General features: G+C 53.0%; 1 protein-coding gene across 1 annotated transcript in view; it reads left to right on the plus strand.

Annotated features, from left to right (window-relative positions):
- The first annotated feature begins 11,312 nt into the window (after positions 1–11,312).
- Vipr1 (vasoactive intestinal peptide receptor 1) overlaps positions 11,313–16,343 on the plus strand; it is a 30,783-nt gene continuing 25,752 nt past the window's right edge. Inside the window, exon 1 of the mRNA XM_013346643.2 lies at positions 11,313–11,434. Coding sequence (XP_013202097.2) covers positions 11,357–11,434 — 78 coding nt within the window. The 5' untranslated portion in view covers positions 11,313–11,356. The remainder of the gene's footprint in view (positions 11,435–16,343) is intronic.

Genomic DNA, 16,343 nt, shown 5'->3' on the forward strand with positions numbered 1-16,343 from the left:
ACACGGGAGAGGTTGGCCACAGCTATGAGCTGCTAGGGAAACCCACATAACCATGAAAGAGGAGATTGAGGTGCCGCTTCTAGAAGCCGAGGTATAATGACAAAGATAGCCCGCCTGTCACTCAAAGTCAGTTAAGAATCACAGGGGTCAGGCTGGGGAGGTGGCTCCGCAGTTAAAGTGCCTGCTTTGCAAGCAAAAAGACCTGAGTTCAGATCCCCAGAACCCATGTAAATCCCTAGTGGGCAGAGCAGCCTGCCTATAATCCTAGCCTTGGGAGGCGGACATGTGTCTCCTGAGCAAGGCAGTGAGCACTATCAGGGTTTGTTTGAGAGTAAGGTAAAAGAACCTTTACGACATTCACCTAGGACCTTCACACGTACCCACACCCTTGTGCATCCACACACAAACACAGAAGAAGAAAATGAGAAACATTAAGCCTAGCAGAGGGTGTTAGTGTCCATGTGAACGCTGTGAAGAAGTCAGCCTCAAAACTGCAATGCAGCCTCTGTCTGTTTGCCTGGGGACTCAGGTCCCTGGGGACACACAGGGCACTTTAGATCATGCATTTGTCAGAATGCGGCTTCAGCCACATGACCGAATGTGGTAGAGACCAGCAAGCACCTTATGTAAAGGCAGAACTTTGTTTCTTTTTCCTGAGCCAGCAGGGGACTGCTGCTGGATGCTGAGGGTCCAGGGTGCTCCCATCCCCGTGCTCCTGTCTCAGGGTGCTCCTATCCCAGTGCTCTTGTCTCGGGGTGCTCCTGTCTCAGAGTGCTCCTGTCTTGGGGTGCTCTTGTCTTAGAGCGCTCCTATCCCAATGCTCCTGTCTCGGGGTTCTCCTGTCTCAGAGTGCTCCTGTCTCAGGGTTCTCCTATCCCACTGCTCCTGTCCCGGGGTGCTCCTGTCTTGAGGTGCTTCTGTTTCAGGGTGCTCCTGTCTCAGGGTGCTCCTGTCTTAGGGTGCTCCTGTCTCAGAGTGCTCCTGTCTCAGAGTACCCCTGTCTTGGAGTGCTCCTGTCTAGAGGTGCTCCTGTCTCAGGGTGCTCCTGCCTCAGGTTGCTCTACCCCTTGGATGTCACCTGAATCAGTCATCACCATGAGTTTTTAGGGTTAGCATAATGAAGACCCAAAAAGAGAGAGTTGAAACAACAGTAATTAATTTTCTGAGAACTAGACCCCCGAGATCAAGGTCTTGGTAGAGTGGTTCTGATCAACTCTGAGAGAAGCCACTGCCCTGTCCCTCTGGGCCCTGTCCGGTTCCAGGCAAAAACAAGCTTCAGGGCAGGAACAGCTGGCAAGTGTCTTGGGCCTGGGGCACCATCCAGGTCAGGGAGGAAATGACAGAGGTGTGCGTAGACTGGGCTATTTTTACCAAGACCTGTGCAAACAGAGGTGCGGGCTGGTCCGGCTGGTTTCTCCCTCTCCTGGCATCTGGCCGACAGGGCCATTACCAGGTAGGCAGAGCTCGCTTGGTTGAAGCCACAGAGGCAGAAAAGATAACTGGAGAAAAGGCAGTAAGAATTGCCCCTAGGTGCCCCGGGGACTTTCTGTCTGGAGGTGTTAGTACCTTCTAGGCAAGGTGGGCTCAGGCTCAGTGACTGCCTGCCAGGAGCCAGCTAAAGTCCCGGATCCCGTACCAGGCATGTGGGTTGGGCTGTAGTCAGGGTACGGGGGTCAGAAGTTAGGGTGGGTAGAAGGATCACAGGCAGGTGTGGTTCTGGGATCATGGGTCAATGGGAACTGAAAGGCTCTCTCAGGATCAGGGGTCCATCTGAATTGGAGCCTGAAATCAGGTCAAGGGTCAGGCTGGGGTCAGAAGTGAACTCAGAGTAGTGGGGTGGAGGCCTGGATTGGACCTGGGGATTAGCTGGCAATCATGAGAAAGGCTTGGTCGTGGGCCAGCCAGAGAGAGAGCGAAGCTGAGGAAAACTCCCAAGCAACTTTTTCATGCTTACTGACAGTCCCTCTGGGCTGTCATCCCCAGTGGAAAGCCCTCAGTCTTCCTCAAGGTACAGCATGGATCCCGTTCAGAACCTCACAGGGCAGGTGTCCTCCCGGATGGACCTGTCAGAGCTGAGTTAGGGTGAGACTGTCAACTCCCCCTCCCGGGGGTCCTGGTAAAAAGAGCACTGAAGACCAGAAGGAAGGGCTAGACAGGAGGGGTCCCCTGAGCTGGGGCAAGATTAGAGACCTCAGAAAAAGGGAGGTCTTGAAAACAAAAAACAATGAAAGAAATATGTTAAACAACACCAGAGAGAGGCAGTCAGCCAATTTCCGACCGCTGGCAGTTGATGCGTGAGAGGCGCCGTCAGAGAGAGGCAGGGCTCTGCCTAATGTGTGGAGCTAATTTAAACAAACAGTCCATGGGAAGGAGAAATAAAAATTAAATACTGACTACAGATGGAAAGTCGTGAAGCAATCGCAGCTTTTGGCCTGGGGCGGCTTGGTGCCAACCGCTCACCAGCTCTCTCTGCAGACGGTGAGTCGCGGCCCCACACAAGTCACAGAGCGGACTGTGGTGGGTCGAAAGTTAAGTGTCAAACATTGCAGAAACCAAACACGATTTCAAAATCAAATGTGCCACGAATCCGAGGTGTGTCTGGCTGGCTCACATGTTGCTTGAAGTGATTTCACTGCAGCCTTGATTCTGAACACACATACGCACACATACACGAATCAATAGGAATGCTCAATCCAGTACTGGGATTGCAAACTGGAGCACTAGGAAGAAGCCTGAGGTTCTTAGAATGTAGAGGTGCAGACAAGGGAGATAAAGGAGAGCTGGGCAGGACACAGCAGAAGAAGGCATCAGAGAAGTCAGCCCCTTGCTCCCTTGCTTCAGCATCCAGCTTCCTCCTCCCTCTCTGATGCCTGTTCCTTCTTTTCCCTCCCAAGTTTTCATCCTCTGCTCAGCCTCTTCCCTCCCAGTGCTACCCCTCATCTTCCTTCCTCTGCTTTCCGCCATGTTCCAGGCCTGACTCCCAGTCCCTAGCAGGTAACCCCACCCAGCAGCGTGGTTGCCAGGCAGCTGCAGTGTGAGACCTCTGACGCCCACCACTCCAGGCCCCCTGGACCTTCTCTCTCCTTGCTGCAGGTAGTACCCCTTCAAAGCAGCCTAAGGAGAGTCGGGGATGTGGGGTGGCTCGTAGGGCCCAGCTTTGCAGCAGCAGGTGATGGTCCTGTCTTAGATAGATGATTGGCTACCGCAGGGGAAGACCGCTCTGGAGAGAGGCAGAAGTGGCTCACGACATTTCCTGCCCAGGCATCTGTTTTGGAGTGCCAAGCCTAGGGGTGGTGGGCGGCTTCTCTGCGATTCCCAGGTTTTCTCCCTTGAGCCGCACCGGCCCTGCTTCATGTCCCTGCCTCAGGAAGTCAGCGGCAGGAGGACACTAGCCCTCAACCTCCCCATGGTTCTCAGGCCGAGTGCCCATCTCTTCCTGCTGGGACCTTACTGCTGGACTAACACAGGCCATGGAAAGGACAGACGGAGGTTTCCCTTCCCAGTGCAAACCACCCAGGGACCAAGAAAGGCTGAAGTTGGGTTTTGGTAATGTAATGAGTGGATGAGGTTACAATGAACTTGAACTCTGAAAACAAAGACAAGCCCTGTTCTCACATTCACTCTGTGGAGCAGCACACTCCCCGTCCCCATGAAGGAAAGTCAGGTGGGAGACTAAGAGCTTTGGCTATGCCAAAGTCTGGTTCCTACAGACCATGTCATCCTGAGAACGGACCAGCCTACCTCCGTACCTGGGGAGGCTAGCCAGGACGATGCCACTCTCCAGAGGACCTTGGGATCCAATAGTCTTGCCTCCAGCAAGGATGGCCCCATGCTCCCAGGGCAGAGTACTGGGATCAGCGGGAAGTCAGATCATGAGACAGACAGAATATTTCACTGTGCCCACAGTCAGGGCCACAGGACCTGAGAGGCCACTAGGAAGTTCCCCATGGCTGGGGTAAAGGACAAAGGGTCAGGAGATGGGCTCTGTTATACTCCAGGGCTTTGCTGACTGTCAATCTTCAAACCATAGGCCTGGTCCATCTCCCACCTCAGTATTGGGAGAACACGGGGTCACTCACTTAGTACGAATCTGAACCTTTTCTATGGCCCATTTTGTGAATCCTTGTTCCACAGCTGGTGATGTGTGTGTGCGTGTGTGCTTATGTGTGCATGTATGTGTGAGTGAGTGCACATATACATATCGGCATGAGCATAGAGGCTAGAACCCAAGGTGGGTTGGTATCTTCCTCAATTTTGTATTGGTGTGTGTGTGCATGCATGTATGTGTTTATGTGTGCATGTATGTGGGAATAAGTGCACATACTTGGACATGAGCATAGACGCTAGAAATCGAGGTTGGTTGGTGTCTTCCTTGATTTATTATTGGTGTGTGCGTGCACAAGCACACACATGCATGTGCGTGTGTATGCGTGCATGTGTGATGAATGCGTGCGTGCATACATGCATGTATATTCAAGGTGGGATGGGGTGAAGGTTAGTACATGCCAGGGTTCATGTGTAGAGGTCAGAGAACAATTTTTGGGAGTCAGTTCTCTCCTCTACTGCAGGTTTTTCAGGAATTAAACACAGGATGAAAGGCTTGTATAGACGGGACCACACTTTTTCTTTCTATCTGAGACAGTCTTGCTGTATAGCCTAGACTAACTTTAAGCTGACCACCTTCCTGCCACAGCCTCCAAAGCACTGGACTGGAGGCCTGCCAACATACCTGGCTTCTTGCTTTGATATAAGCATTATATCACCTTGCAGAGTATGCCAGGAAATGCTGCTGGCTCATAGCATCTCTGGAGTTTGGTTTGATAAGAATTACCTGTGCAGCCGCTGGTGGCACCCATCTTTAATATCAGCACTCGGGAAGCAGAGGCAGGCGGATCTCTGTGAGTTCATAGCTACACAGAGAAACCCTGTCTTTAAAAACAGAGAGAGAGACCAGCCTGGTCTACAGAGCTAGTTCCAGGACAGGCTCCAAAGCCACAGGGAAACTCTGTCTCGAAAAACCAAAAAAAAAAAAACAGAGAGAGAGAGAGAATTATCTGTGAAGGGTTATAAGATTCTCTATAAAGCGACCTGAGCCCAGTATCTTTTTTAGAAGTAACCTTAATCATTCACATTTCTCTGTAAGTGTGCGCTCCACCTAGACATTGGGGTGACAGTCGCGTTAACACACTCTCTCTTTCTGGAACTGCATCCCGTGCTTGTTGGCTTTGGTTCTTGTTGTCGTCCAACTCCAACCGTCTCTGATCAAGAGGAAAGAGCGTTCATTTGATATTGTCCCTGCTTCTCCTCACTTTCTGTTTGATCTTCACTAATTCCTTCCCTCTGTCTTTGTGTTTAATTTGTTGTTTCTTATCTGGTGGTTTTAGTTGTGAATTAATCTATTCTTGCTGTGGCTGGCAGAGTTCTCAGGTAGCACCAAGATTCCTGCCCACAATTCCCTGCCCTTGTTATCTTCTCCCTTTGGGCATGGGTGTCCTGACCTCATCAGGTGAGATTTTCTTGGTTTTCTTGATTGGGCGGAGGATGAAGATGGGAGTCTTGTGAAACCCAGACTGGCCCGAAATTCCCTATATACCTTGAAGCCTTGATTCTCCTGATTCCATCTGCCACGTGCTGGGATTGCATGCCTACCCCGCCATGCCATGTTTACCTGGTGGGGATCAAACCTAGGGTATCATGCATGCTAGTCAGGTACTTTAGCAATTGAGCTACATAGCCAGCCCCAGGGGAGCCTGTTTTACAGAGGTTCTAGAGTGAGAGGCAGAGGGTTTAAAGCTGCCACAGTTCTGTTACTAGCCTGGTATATGTGTATGTATGTATGTATATGTGTGTGTACATAAATACATGTATGTATACACATACATACATATATATAAAGCAAACATTGAGAGCTACAATCTATCACTTAGGAGTTCAGACAGAATGATTGAGAGTTTAAGGCCAGCCTGAGCTATAGAGAGAGACCGTGACTCAAACAGCAACTTGATAAAGGAAGTAAAGTCTATGGAGCAGGCCAGGCTAAGACCTGAAGTCAGTTCCTAGGACCTCATAATGAACCTAGCTGGTGGCCATCAGACAAAGGGAGGCAAGGGCTCGAGAGACGTTTTGGTGAGTAAGAGTATAGAATGCTCTTACAGAGGGTGGATTGTGGCTTCCAGCACCCACATCAGGCTACTGACACCTGCCTGCAGCTCCAGCCACAGGGGAATCTGACCCTTCTGGCCTCCATGGGCACCTGAACTCACATCACATCCCCACACACAGACACATAACTAATAATGACACAGATCTTTTTAAAAGAGAGTAGCACAGAAGCAGATAATGGAGTTCTGCCAACAGCATGGATGAACTTGGGAGAAGACCCCAGTCCTGTAAACAGCTCTGGATGACACCTTGGCTGATCCAGCTAAGCCGCAGGTGGATCTCTCTGACTATAGACAATGTAGGAGAATCGGTGGATATTGTTGCAACTGCTACATTGCTACATTCCTGTCACATCTCACCAATCAATTGAAACCTAATGAACACATTCTTTACATGACTTGAGTGTTTACTATTCTTGGATGTAGTTGGAATTTTCTTTGGGCCACAAATCAGCTCCCAGATAAAGACATGGAGACTTATTATTATTTAAGAATGCTTGGCCTTGGCCTAGGCTTGTCCCACCAGCTCTTTTAACTTAATTTAACCTGTTTCTATGCATCTAGGTTCTGCCTCAGGGCTTTACTTTCTCTCATTCTGTGTGTCCAACTTTCCCAGTTCTTCTGTGTTTGCCTGTCCTTCCCCTGAACCTAAATTCCTCTTTCTACTTGTCCTCCCTGCCCAGAAGTCCCGCCTATACCCTCATCCCTTGCTACTGGCCATTCAGCTTTTTATTAGACCAATCAGGTGCCTTAGGTAGGTAATGTGAATAGCAACACATCTTCACATAGTTAAACAAATGTCCCACAATACCGGGACACTTTTTATACCTTGCTACACATATTTATGTGTCTGTAAGAGTTGGGTTTATGCTGATTCTGTTGTCTGTTGAGGTTTAAATTTTGCCTCAGGAACTGATTATATATATATATAATCCCAGCACCCATAATTCAGGCCCTTCCCATAAGCACCCATAATCCCAGCATGTCCAAAATCCCAGCACTCAGGATGTGGAAGGAGAAGGATCAGAAGTCAAAGGCATCCTCAGCTACATAGCAAGTTCAAGGCCAGCCTGGGCTTCATGAGACCCTGTCGAGGGTGCGGAGCGGAGAGGAAGCCTTTGAGCTTCATCTCTCTGACAGGGCCTGAGGATCTCACCCTGCCTTCCTTGAACCCTGCATTCAGTGAACTTCCACTCTCCAACCTCCATCTCAGTGTGGCTCCCTCAGCCACCTAAGATGACGCACACGATGGAGCCAGCCTGCCCCGGAGCTCTGCACCACGGGCTTCAGGACCGAGGGTGACTATTTCAGGCTGAGCCCCAGGCTTCATTGCTACACCCGCCCGTCATTACCAGGAGTCCCCTATCCTGGGTTTCATTAGCTTTGCTCCTAGGTGGGGCTTCAGGGCCTCTTCAAGATCCCCTGTCCTCTGCTGAAGCAATGCTAGGCTCCTCAGAAGGCACAACGCATGTTTTCATCAGTGACAAGCTCACCCCAGAGCCAGGCATGGTGCTGCATGAGAGGTGAGTGAATGAATGAATGAACGAATGAATGAACGAATGAATGAATGAATGAATGAACGGACATCCATGCTGTCACAGACTGAGCACAAGGAATGCCCTTTAAACATCTGCTCATAGGTCTCTCTGCACTACTCCGAGCTAAACATGGAGTTGAAATACTTTGGCATTCAGAAAGGTCCACCTCCCCAAAGAAGGGGTGCACCGAGGAGGTGGGAGCAGCTGCCAGCACCCTCCACTGATACAGACCTGAAGCCATTTTTCCCTTTTAGGGAAGGTAAAGCAGCCTCCATGCAGACAACAATGTGGGTGAATCTGCTGGTGAACCCAGGAGCAGCCGCTACCCAGGCTGTGTTTGTCGCTGGCCCTGACTTAACCCCTGTCAAGCGGGTCAAGGATGCTCCATGTTTCACGGCTGCCCTCACTGTTCACCAGAACCTCCTCCCCACTGACTCACCAGCCACGGCACAAGGCACTGACTAAGGCATCCTGAGAGGTGGCTGCCGGCCCGGAGGAGGCGAGGGTGGCACACGCCACAGGGATGCATCGGGCTGCAAGCCAGACAGGCTCTGATGAGTAACTGTACATTCTTTCTGCTGGGTTTGTTATCACGGGGAATGGCAAGTGACTGTCTCCGTTCTCCCACTCCCCGAATCTGCTGTACCCCTGTGATTCTGGCAACTAGAAGTGAGGTAAGGGGCTGAGCCAAAATCTGGGAACAGGTTGCAGGGATCCAGAACGGATCTGCCTAGCAAGAGCTTCAGGAATGGGAACAGACCATGGTTCAAGTGCTCTTGTGCAACTGTTCCAACCTACATTCGTGGAGCAAAGGCAGACAACACATACAGGGACTCCTCAGGCCATGGTGGGGAAGGCAATTACACCTACAACCACAGGTGCCTGCTCCCTCGGCCTCAGGAGGCATCTGCCTCTACCTCTGCTTCTAAAGTCCCCTTCCCTCCTGAAGCCTTTCTATTGCCGAGGTAAACAACAGGTGCCCTCCTCAGATTCCACAAGATTCCCCAAGAATAAGCACATGATTGACCTCCCAATGTCTCGGGACACAGGATTTGACAGCCAGAAGTTGGCACGTGGTTTCGTAGCCTACGGGGAGTTTTAGTTAGGAGTGGAGGGGTTAGGAGTGGGGGGGGTTAGAAGTGGAGGGGTTAGGAGTGGAGGGGTTAGGAGTGGGGGGTTAGAAGTGGAGGGGTTAGGAGTGGGGGGGTTAGAAGTGGAGGGGTTAGGAGTGGAGGGGTTAGGAGTGGAGGGGTTAGGAGTGGGGGGGGTTTTAGTTAGGAGTGGAGGGGTAAGTAGCCTAAACTGAGGTTTTAAGGCCTCTGTTTTGCTCCTTTTATTTCTGAATGTGTCTTGTGTCCTTCAGTGGTAAGGAAGGATGAATTTCCCCCAGGGAACAATCCAGACAATCTGTCTGCTTTCCTGACAGAGAACTGGAGGGAAAACTATTCTCCCTGAGCCACTTTCCTCTCCTGGGGTTGGGCTGGGATGACACCAGGAGATCCTGCCTGCCCTCTCAGCTGTGGCCTGGCATCAGCCCTCCAAGCCTGACCCTAAGAGGGATCAGTGTGGGCAGGGCAGTCATTACCACTGGGGCCTCCCCTTCCACCCACTTGCCTCACCTGTCCAGTGAGGGTCACAAGGAAAATGGGGTCTGGTTCCCTCCCGCCTTCCAGTCCCCACTCTCCTCCAGGTACCCTAAAGCCCCCAACATCCTTGCCCACAGAGAGCAAGAAAATGCTAGCAGGCCCATAAGGTGAAGTGTTGAACATTTCGCTCAGGCTTGCCTGAAATCTGCAATTCTTCTGCCTCAGCCTCCAGAGAGCTGGGATCACAGGTATGTACCGGATATCAGCATCCTGCAGCTGTGGAGGGGACATATGGGGATGGGCAGGGCTGAAAAACAAAGCTCCACAGGCTTACCATTCACATCTAAGATTTGAGGGTACCTCAAGAGCTGGTAAGACTCCACTGCCCGTTAGGGGCCCAAGGCCTGAGAGGAGGGTACTGGGGGCCACATGGAGAGGAGAACCAAATTCCAAGCTCACTGTGTTTCCCTGAAGTCCTGACGCTGAAGCTTTGGAACTACTTACTGAACAGCTCCCTCCTCTGATATCCCCACATCTGGAGAAGGAACGGCCTGTGTCCAGGTAGCCCATTCTCTACCAGTAATCAGAAACTGCAGGCAACGCCCCCTGCTTCCTCTTATCTCTATGTGTAAAGGAGGCCTGGCTCAGAATCAGGGACTCATAAAGTAGCGGGAGAGAGCAAGGGAGGCTCTGTGGACAGATGAAGGGGAGGAGGGGAAGGAGGGAGGATAAAGCACCACCCAGTCAACAGAAATGGGGGGAGGCCAGGGGTCCCTGCCAGACTTTTCTGTAACCAACCTCAAGACCACGCCCATATCCCTAGTTTCCCACGTTATAGGTTGGGAAGGCCAGCGAGTCCTCTGGAAATTCCCGCGCCCCTGCTAGCCAGAAAGTTCCAGGAGACGGACCTCCTTCAAGCGGAGCGCACACTCCTCTTCGAGCGCAGGGACACGCGGCTCTCTCCATCTCGGCATCGAGTTCCGCCCCTCCTCCCTCCTTCTATCCCACCGCGCCATCAATCCCCGTCCACACACACACCACCACCACCATCACCTTCTCACTGTCACCACTCGAGCTGTCGGAAAGGAGACCAGCCGTCTGCACTGGTTCCCTAATAAGTCGCGCGCAGAGAGCTCCGAGTCCTATGTATCCGAGCTCGAAAGACAAGCGTAGGAGGGAGTGCAGTCTCAGATCACCCGGCCGGCGCGATCTTGGAAACGCAGCGTGGGGCATTAACACCCTGGTCCTAGTTCCTGGGGACCTCAGACTCCGGGAGGAAGGGTCCGTGGGCAGTCTGGGCCCGCAAACAGGTACAAGTTTCGGTTCTGGAACCTCGACTCCGCTTTCCTCGCAAGCAGAGCGGGCCGAAACGAATTCACCCTTGAGTGCACCCTGTGAAGGGCCACGACGCCCTGCCTGGCCCTCCCTAGAGGGCATGGATGGACCCCGAGTCAGGGCTCCCCGACTCCGGCTGAGCTCCCCCCCCCCCCGCTTCTCCCTTGTCACAGATGGCTCCAGCAGCGTGATCCGCCGGACCCCACTGGAACCCAGTGTGTAGCCCCTGAAAGCTGCGGCCCTTATCGTCCAGGAATCTGGGCTGCGCGCGGGCGTGGGAACCGGAGAGGCGGCCGCTCCCCTTCACCCCCACCCCCTGGAGCAGACGACCGGAGGAGCACGCTGCTGGGGGCGGGGGGAGGGGGGACGAGGGTGCGGCCTGTGTTGGGAGAGAAGGTGCAGGCGCGGGGAACGCTGGGCGGTGTCGAGCCCAGAGTCCCCGCAACGGAGCCGCTAGGACTAGGCGAGCTGCAGCTCCCAAGACGCACACCACTAGCGGGACTCCGCGTTCACGCCCCCGTGCGCCCAGGCTCCGCCCTCTACCTGCGCCGAGCCCCCGCCTCCGCCGCGCCATTGGGTAACCCTGCCGCCCGTCAGACGAGCCCCCGCCGCCCTCCCGGGGCCCGGAGCTGCTCCTCTTAGCGCCGGGGCCGGCGGCCCGCGCCACTCTACCGTGCTGGACCGGCCCCAGACCCCGCAGTCGCTCCGGCCGCCTACGGCGGGCTCAGGGCGAACCATGCGCCCTTTGAGCGCACCGCCTGCCCGCTGGCTCTGCGTGCTGGCAGGAGCCCTCGCCTGCGTCCTCGGACCCGCGGTAAGTGTGCACCCCTCCACCGGGAGCCCCGGGAATAAGAGAGCTGCCGGGACGGAGGATCTGGGGCCATCTGGCCATCGGGGGGCAGCAAGAGCGCGGTTCTCATCTTCTCTCTCCACCCGGGACCGGATCTAGCCCAGAGGCGTGGGAGCTCGATGGCACCGGGTCCCTCCCAGAGCAGCCTAGAGCGCTCACCTCGAGGCCATCCCAGGCAGCGGTGGAGAGGTTGAGGGCGAGAGGGAACCCCGGACTTGCTTTGTGAGGAGTGTCTGTGCGGGTGCGTGGGGGAGGAGAGCTGTGAGCGGCGGGATCGGGTGAGATGGGAGATCCGGTAGACTGTGAGGTGGGAAGGAGGCTGTGAGGGTCTGGGAGCGTCTCTGGGTATTTTGTGAACTTGTGGAATATGAAGACAGAACAGCAAAAGCACCGTCCGTGCCTATGGCCTCGGAATGGGTCGTTGCCATCTTATTGGTGACAGGACTCTCCTTCCGCTCGACCTCCTCTGACTGTAGGAAGGTGGGAGTTGGTGGCAGGGAGAGGCATGTGCTGGGGAAAGCAGAGGGCCTTGCTCTGCCTCTGACCTCCTCTTTCTCCCACACAGATATGTGGGTGGTTATGATCCCGTGGCTGTGAATGGCTCACCAGGGCCACGGGGCAGATGCTGGATTACCTTCTCTGAGAGTAGGGAAGACCTCAAGACTCAGTCTGCCCATTTTACAGCAGGACAAAATCAGGCCACAGGAGCCATACCAGCCCTTGGCAGCCATACTTAGAGGCGATTGCCTTCCTCCCTTTGCTTCCTGGCCTGTGGACAGTCTTTTCCTAGGTGGATTCTGGTCTGGAAACAGCAGGCGGCTTGGAGGAAGGTGGGGAATCTTGGTCACCTAGTGGGTTCTATCCCATGGTTACCTCCTTTACCATCGCCTCCAGATTCAGGATGAGTCTGTTTCCACCCCGCCAGTGTCTGGCACACCTGGGAAAGTTCATGCCCTGGCTAAGGTGCAGCCCTCTGAGGATTGGCAGGCATTGTCCCCTTCCTCTAGCTCACAGTCCCATTTCCCAGACACCAAGCTCCACATAACTCTGGTCCTCAGTGTCACCAGGCCACGCACCAGCAGTTCTCGAGCTCTCCCAGCCCTGGCTCCCTGCTTCTCTGGTTCATTTTGGATGAGCGAGAGGTCCTTGGGCCACTGGAGGTCTCCAGGTGCCCTCCATCTAGACATAGCTTGAGCCCAGCCCTCCAACACCTTCCTTCCCATCTTCCCAGGTCTGATTCACTCAGCACCAACTCCGGTTCCTCCTCCTGTTTGCTTCTGATGGGGTCCCACACTGATCCCATCCTTTGGGTCCATGAGCCTCAGTCTCCCCTGAGCTGTTCTGCCCCTCAGGTGGCGTCAGACTCACTGTCCTCTCAAGCCAGGTAAAGCCATGACCCACAAAAGAAGGGGAAGAAGCTTAGCATGGTCTGGAGGAGGGTCCCAGTTCCTGCCTTGCTGTCCTTACTTGCTCCCTCCTGGAATGGGCACCCAATGTTCCAGCTCCAGCCGGACTTGGGGGGGGGATATGTTATCAGAGCCATAAAATGGCAGCTGCAGAGTTCACATTGAAGGCACAGAGCCTTATCACGCTGTTTATGGGGCCCTGCCTTGGCCTGGGAAGGGAAATCTTTGAACGGGGAAGCCAAAAAAAAAAAAGGAAAGAGAAGAAAACCTCCAGTGTGTCTCCAAAGAGGAAGTGAAGTATGTCCCAAGGCCTTCCATAGCTCCTGCTCCCTTGGGCCGTAGACAGACTCCCAGTGCCAGGCCAGTCTGAGGTCCTACCTTGCAAGAATCTCCACTGCAGGAGCATGGCACAACCAGGGACCTGCACGGCGACCTGCATCGCACTGCCTCTTAGAACTGAGGGACAGGGCTGCTGTGACAGACAGACGGACGGGGAAACCCCCTTGGAAGAAGCAAGGCAATGCCCTGAAGTTTGGCTCCATGGCTGACTTTCTTCAGCTGCAAACTCTGAACACAGGCTTTGCTCGCCCAGCCCCAGAAGGTAGAGAGCACCCTGTCCCTAGTTTCCATTAGAACCTGGACGGCCGGAACGAAGGGCAAGGCTGTCTCCTCTGAACGTTTCGCGGACAGGTGGAAGCCACCTGCTTCCGAAGGTCACACCTCACCAGTCCTATTGGCGGAAAGAATTCCCACAGCACTGAGCCCTTCTTGGCCACTACTACCAGCCTTTCCAGGGTCTTTCCACTACTACCCAGGCCTCTGGCCTCAGCAGATCGTACTGTGAACTTCAGGAAATATGGTGGCTACTGGGCCAGGCTACCTTGAGGAATAGAGAGACAACCTCAATTATGCCTGCTCAGGACTCCCAGGGCCTCAATGAAAGATAGAACTTGCTAGAGGTTTATGCCTCTGCATCCTGGAGTCTGGAAACCTAGCCTCCTCTGAGGCTTCTGTAGCTTGCATGGGGGGGTCACAGCTACAGAGCCTTAGACTCTGCCCTGCCCCCACTGCCATGGCTGCTTGGCTTGGGAAACATCTTTAATCTCCACGGAAGGATATGGTTTCCTCATCTCTGAAGAGAAGAGAACCCTTGGCCTAGTGTGGAGGAGAATTGGAAAGGCCAGACTGGGCTGGAGCTAGCCCCACTCACTAGCTGGGGCCTGATCTTCTCTGAGCCACAGGTCTCAGGTGAGAGAGGGCTGGATGTCCAGACAGCCCTGTGTGAACTCTGAAGGAAAAAAAGGTAGTCAAGATGTTGTGTGGCCCATGTGACAGATAGGTCATCCCTGCTCCTTGATCTCTGAGCTTGGACCTTTATCCAACCAAGGCAGGCAAGATCTGTGGAGTGGGTGGCGTGTCCTCATGAGGTGTCTTCAGGAGGTGACAAGGCCTCTCAGAGGAGGCGGGACATCTCACAGTGAGGGCAGCCTTGATGGCAATCCAGGTTGTGTTACCCCACCAGCACAAAGCCTCTCCCCAGCCACGCTCCCGCCATCAGCACCCCCTTCACTGTGGCTGCTTGGGTCACGGGTGAGGGTTGGAGGCTGGGGACTGAAATGAGCCTTCGCCTTTCTCAGCCTCTCAGACTTTGCCCTTCCCTTTGCAGTCCCGGCATGGTACGTGGGAGCCGTGATACCTGGAAACTCTCCTGCTTCTCAGCAGGGCCTGCAGAGAAGAGTTTCATCTGTCCATTATATGGACAGGTTTTGGGGTTTTTTTTTGTAATTTTACTGTAAAATGATTTAAACATAAAGATATGTTTGAATATTATGATATTTGATATCATATATCATATATTTGAACATTATGATAAAGCCATAAGTGGTGGCTCATGCCTGTAATTCCAGCACTCAGACTAAGGCAGAAGGGTGGAGTTCAAGAGCAGCCTAGGTGAGAACTTGCCTCAAACAAATAAATGCATGAATGCACAAATGAATGAATATAAGATTAGCATAATAAGGGACTGGATAAGTGGCTCCATTGTCGCCTGTAACGCGGCGGAGTGTGTGGGTTCATGCGGGTCTGTGAAATGAAGACTCACAGACACATTAAGAATGAACTTAGCCTTTGTGGCTGCAGGGACTCAGTCTCCGTGGACTGAGGCGCTTTCCTTTTGCCTCCTGGCATTTTTATTTTTCCCTGTGTTTACACCTTAGCTAGTTGATTTCTGAAATATCTCTAAAGGAACTGAACGAAGCTTCCAAAAATACAATGCCAAGTGCGAATGCCTGGTTCATGAGGTACCATGGTTTTAGCGTTTCCTCTAACCAAGTTTCAGACAAGGTTCCCATAGGACAACAAAAGGTGTCTGTAGCACAAAGGATGGATTAGGAGCTGGATGCTGACTCCAGAGCTAGGCCAAGTATGGCCCAGCGGGAGTTCATGGCTAGCGAGGGTTCCTTGCTAACCCTCCGGCACCCGGCTCAGCAGGATTCTCTCTGTTACACTCAGTGGCCAGGAGCAGCACACTGGTTTGTGCGGAGGACCCATATTGGTACACTCACAACCACCCATGGCTCCAGTTCCAGGACATCCAACACCCTCGTGTGCCCTCCTTGGGTGCCTACAGATATGTGATGTGCATACAGATGCTAAGATACACACACATACACATAAAAACTTTTAATCTTTGTAAAAGGACAGTATAATGAACATACAAATATTCCTCAGGTTTGACATGGAGTCACTTCAGTGTTTAATTTTTACATCACTTGTTTATTTTGGCTAAAGTATATTTAAGTCAATTAGAAGAATACCGACCTTCAACCCTGGTTCGAAATGCATCTTTAAAATCAAAGACCACTTGACTGTATAACTATGATGTTCTGGTCACACCTAACACGAAATGCATGCTAGTCTCCCTCAAATCCAATATTTAAATGCTCTCCAACCACACTTAGGCACAATCAGGTGAACAGTGACGTTCTCAGAGGGTTGTCCTATTGCAGCGGTTCCTCTGCCTGACTGATGGGGTCAGACAGTCAGCTGGCAGGCATTTGGGGTAAGAATGAGGTGCCTTGGCAGTGAGCACGGGCAGGACCGCCCTCTATGCAGTCTGTCTTATGTGGTTGAAGGTACTAAGATCCGCATCTCTCAGGAAGCGCCTCCTCCTAGCCACCTTCAAAACAAGTTCTTCCTGCAAAACAGGGCACTGGAGGAGGGGAAGAGTCCACGGGCTGCCATCTGTAAGTTGAAGACTTGCAGCCTCGGGCTCCTTGAGTAGCTGGTGTTCAGCATTCTGCAGGGAGTATTGATACCAGCAGCACCCACAGACCCGGGGTCCTCTTTACCAGCGGTGTCCAGGACAACAGGGAGTTAAATTGAATATGTACAAACAAGAGACAGCCTGTGTGTGTGTGTGTGTGTGTGTGTGTGTGTGTGTGTGAGAGAGAGAGAGAGAGAGAGAG

This window comes from Microtus ochrogaster, chromosome 5 (genome assembly GCF_000317375.1).
Source record: "Microtus ochrogaster isolate Prairie Vole_2 chromosome 5, MicOch1.0, whole genome shotgun sequence".
In the NCBI taxonomy this organism is placed as follows: Eukaryota; Metazoa; Chordata; class Mammalia; order Rodentia; family Cricetidae; genus Microtus; species Microtus ochrogaster.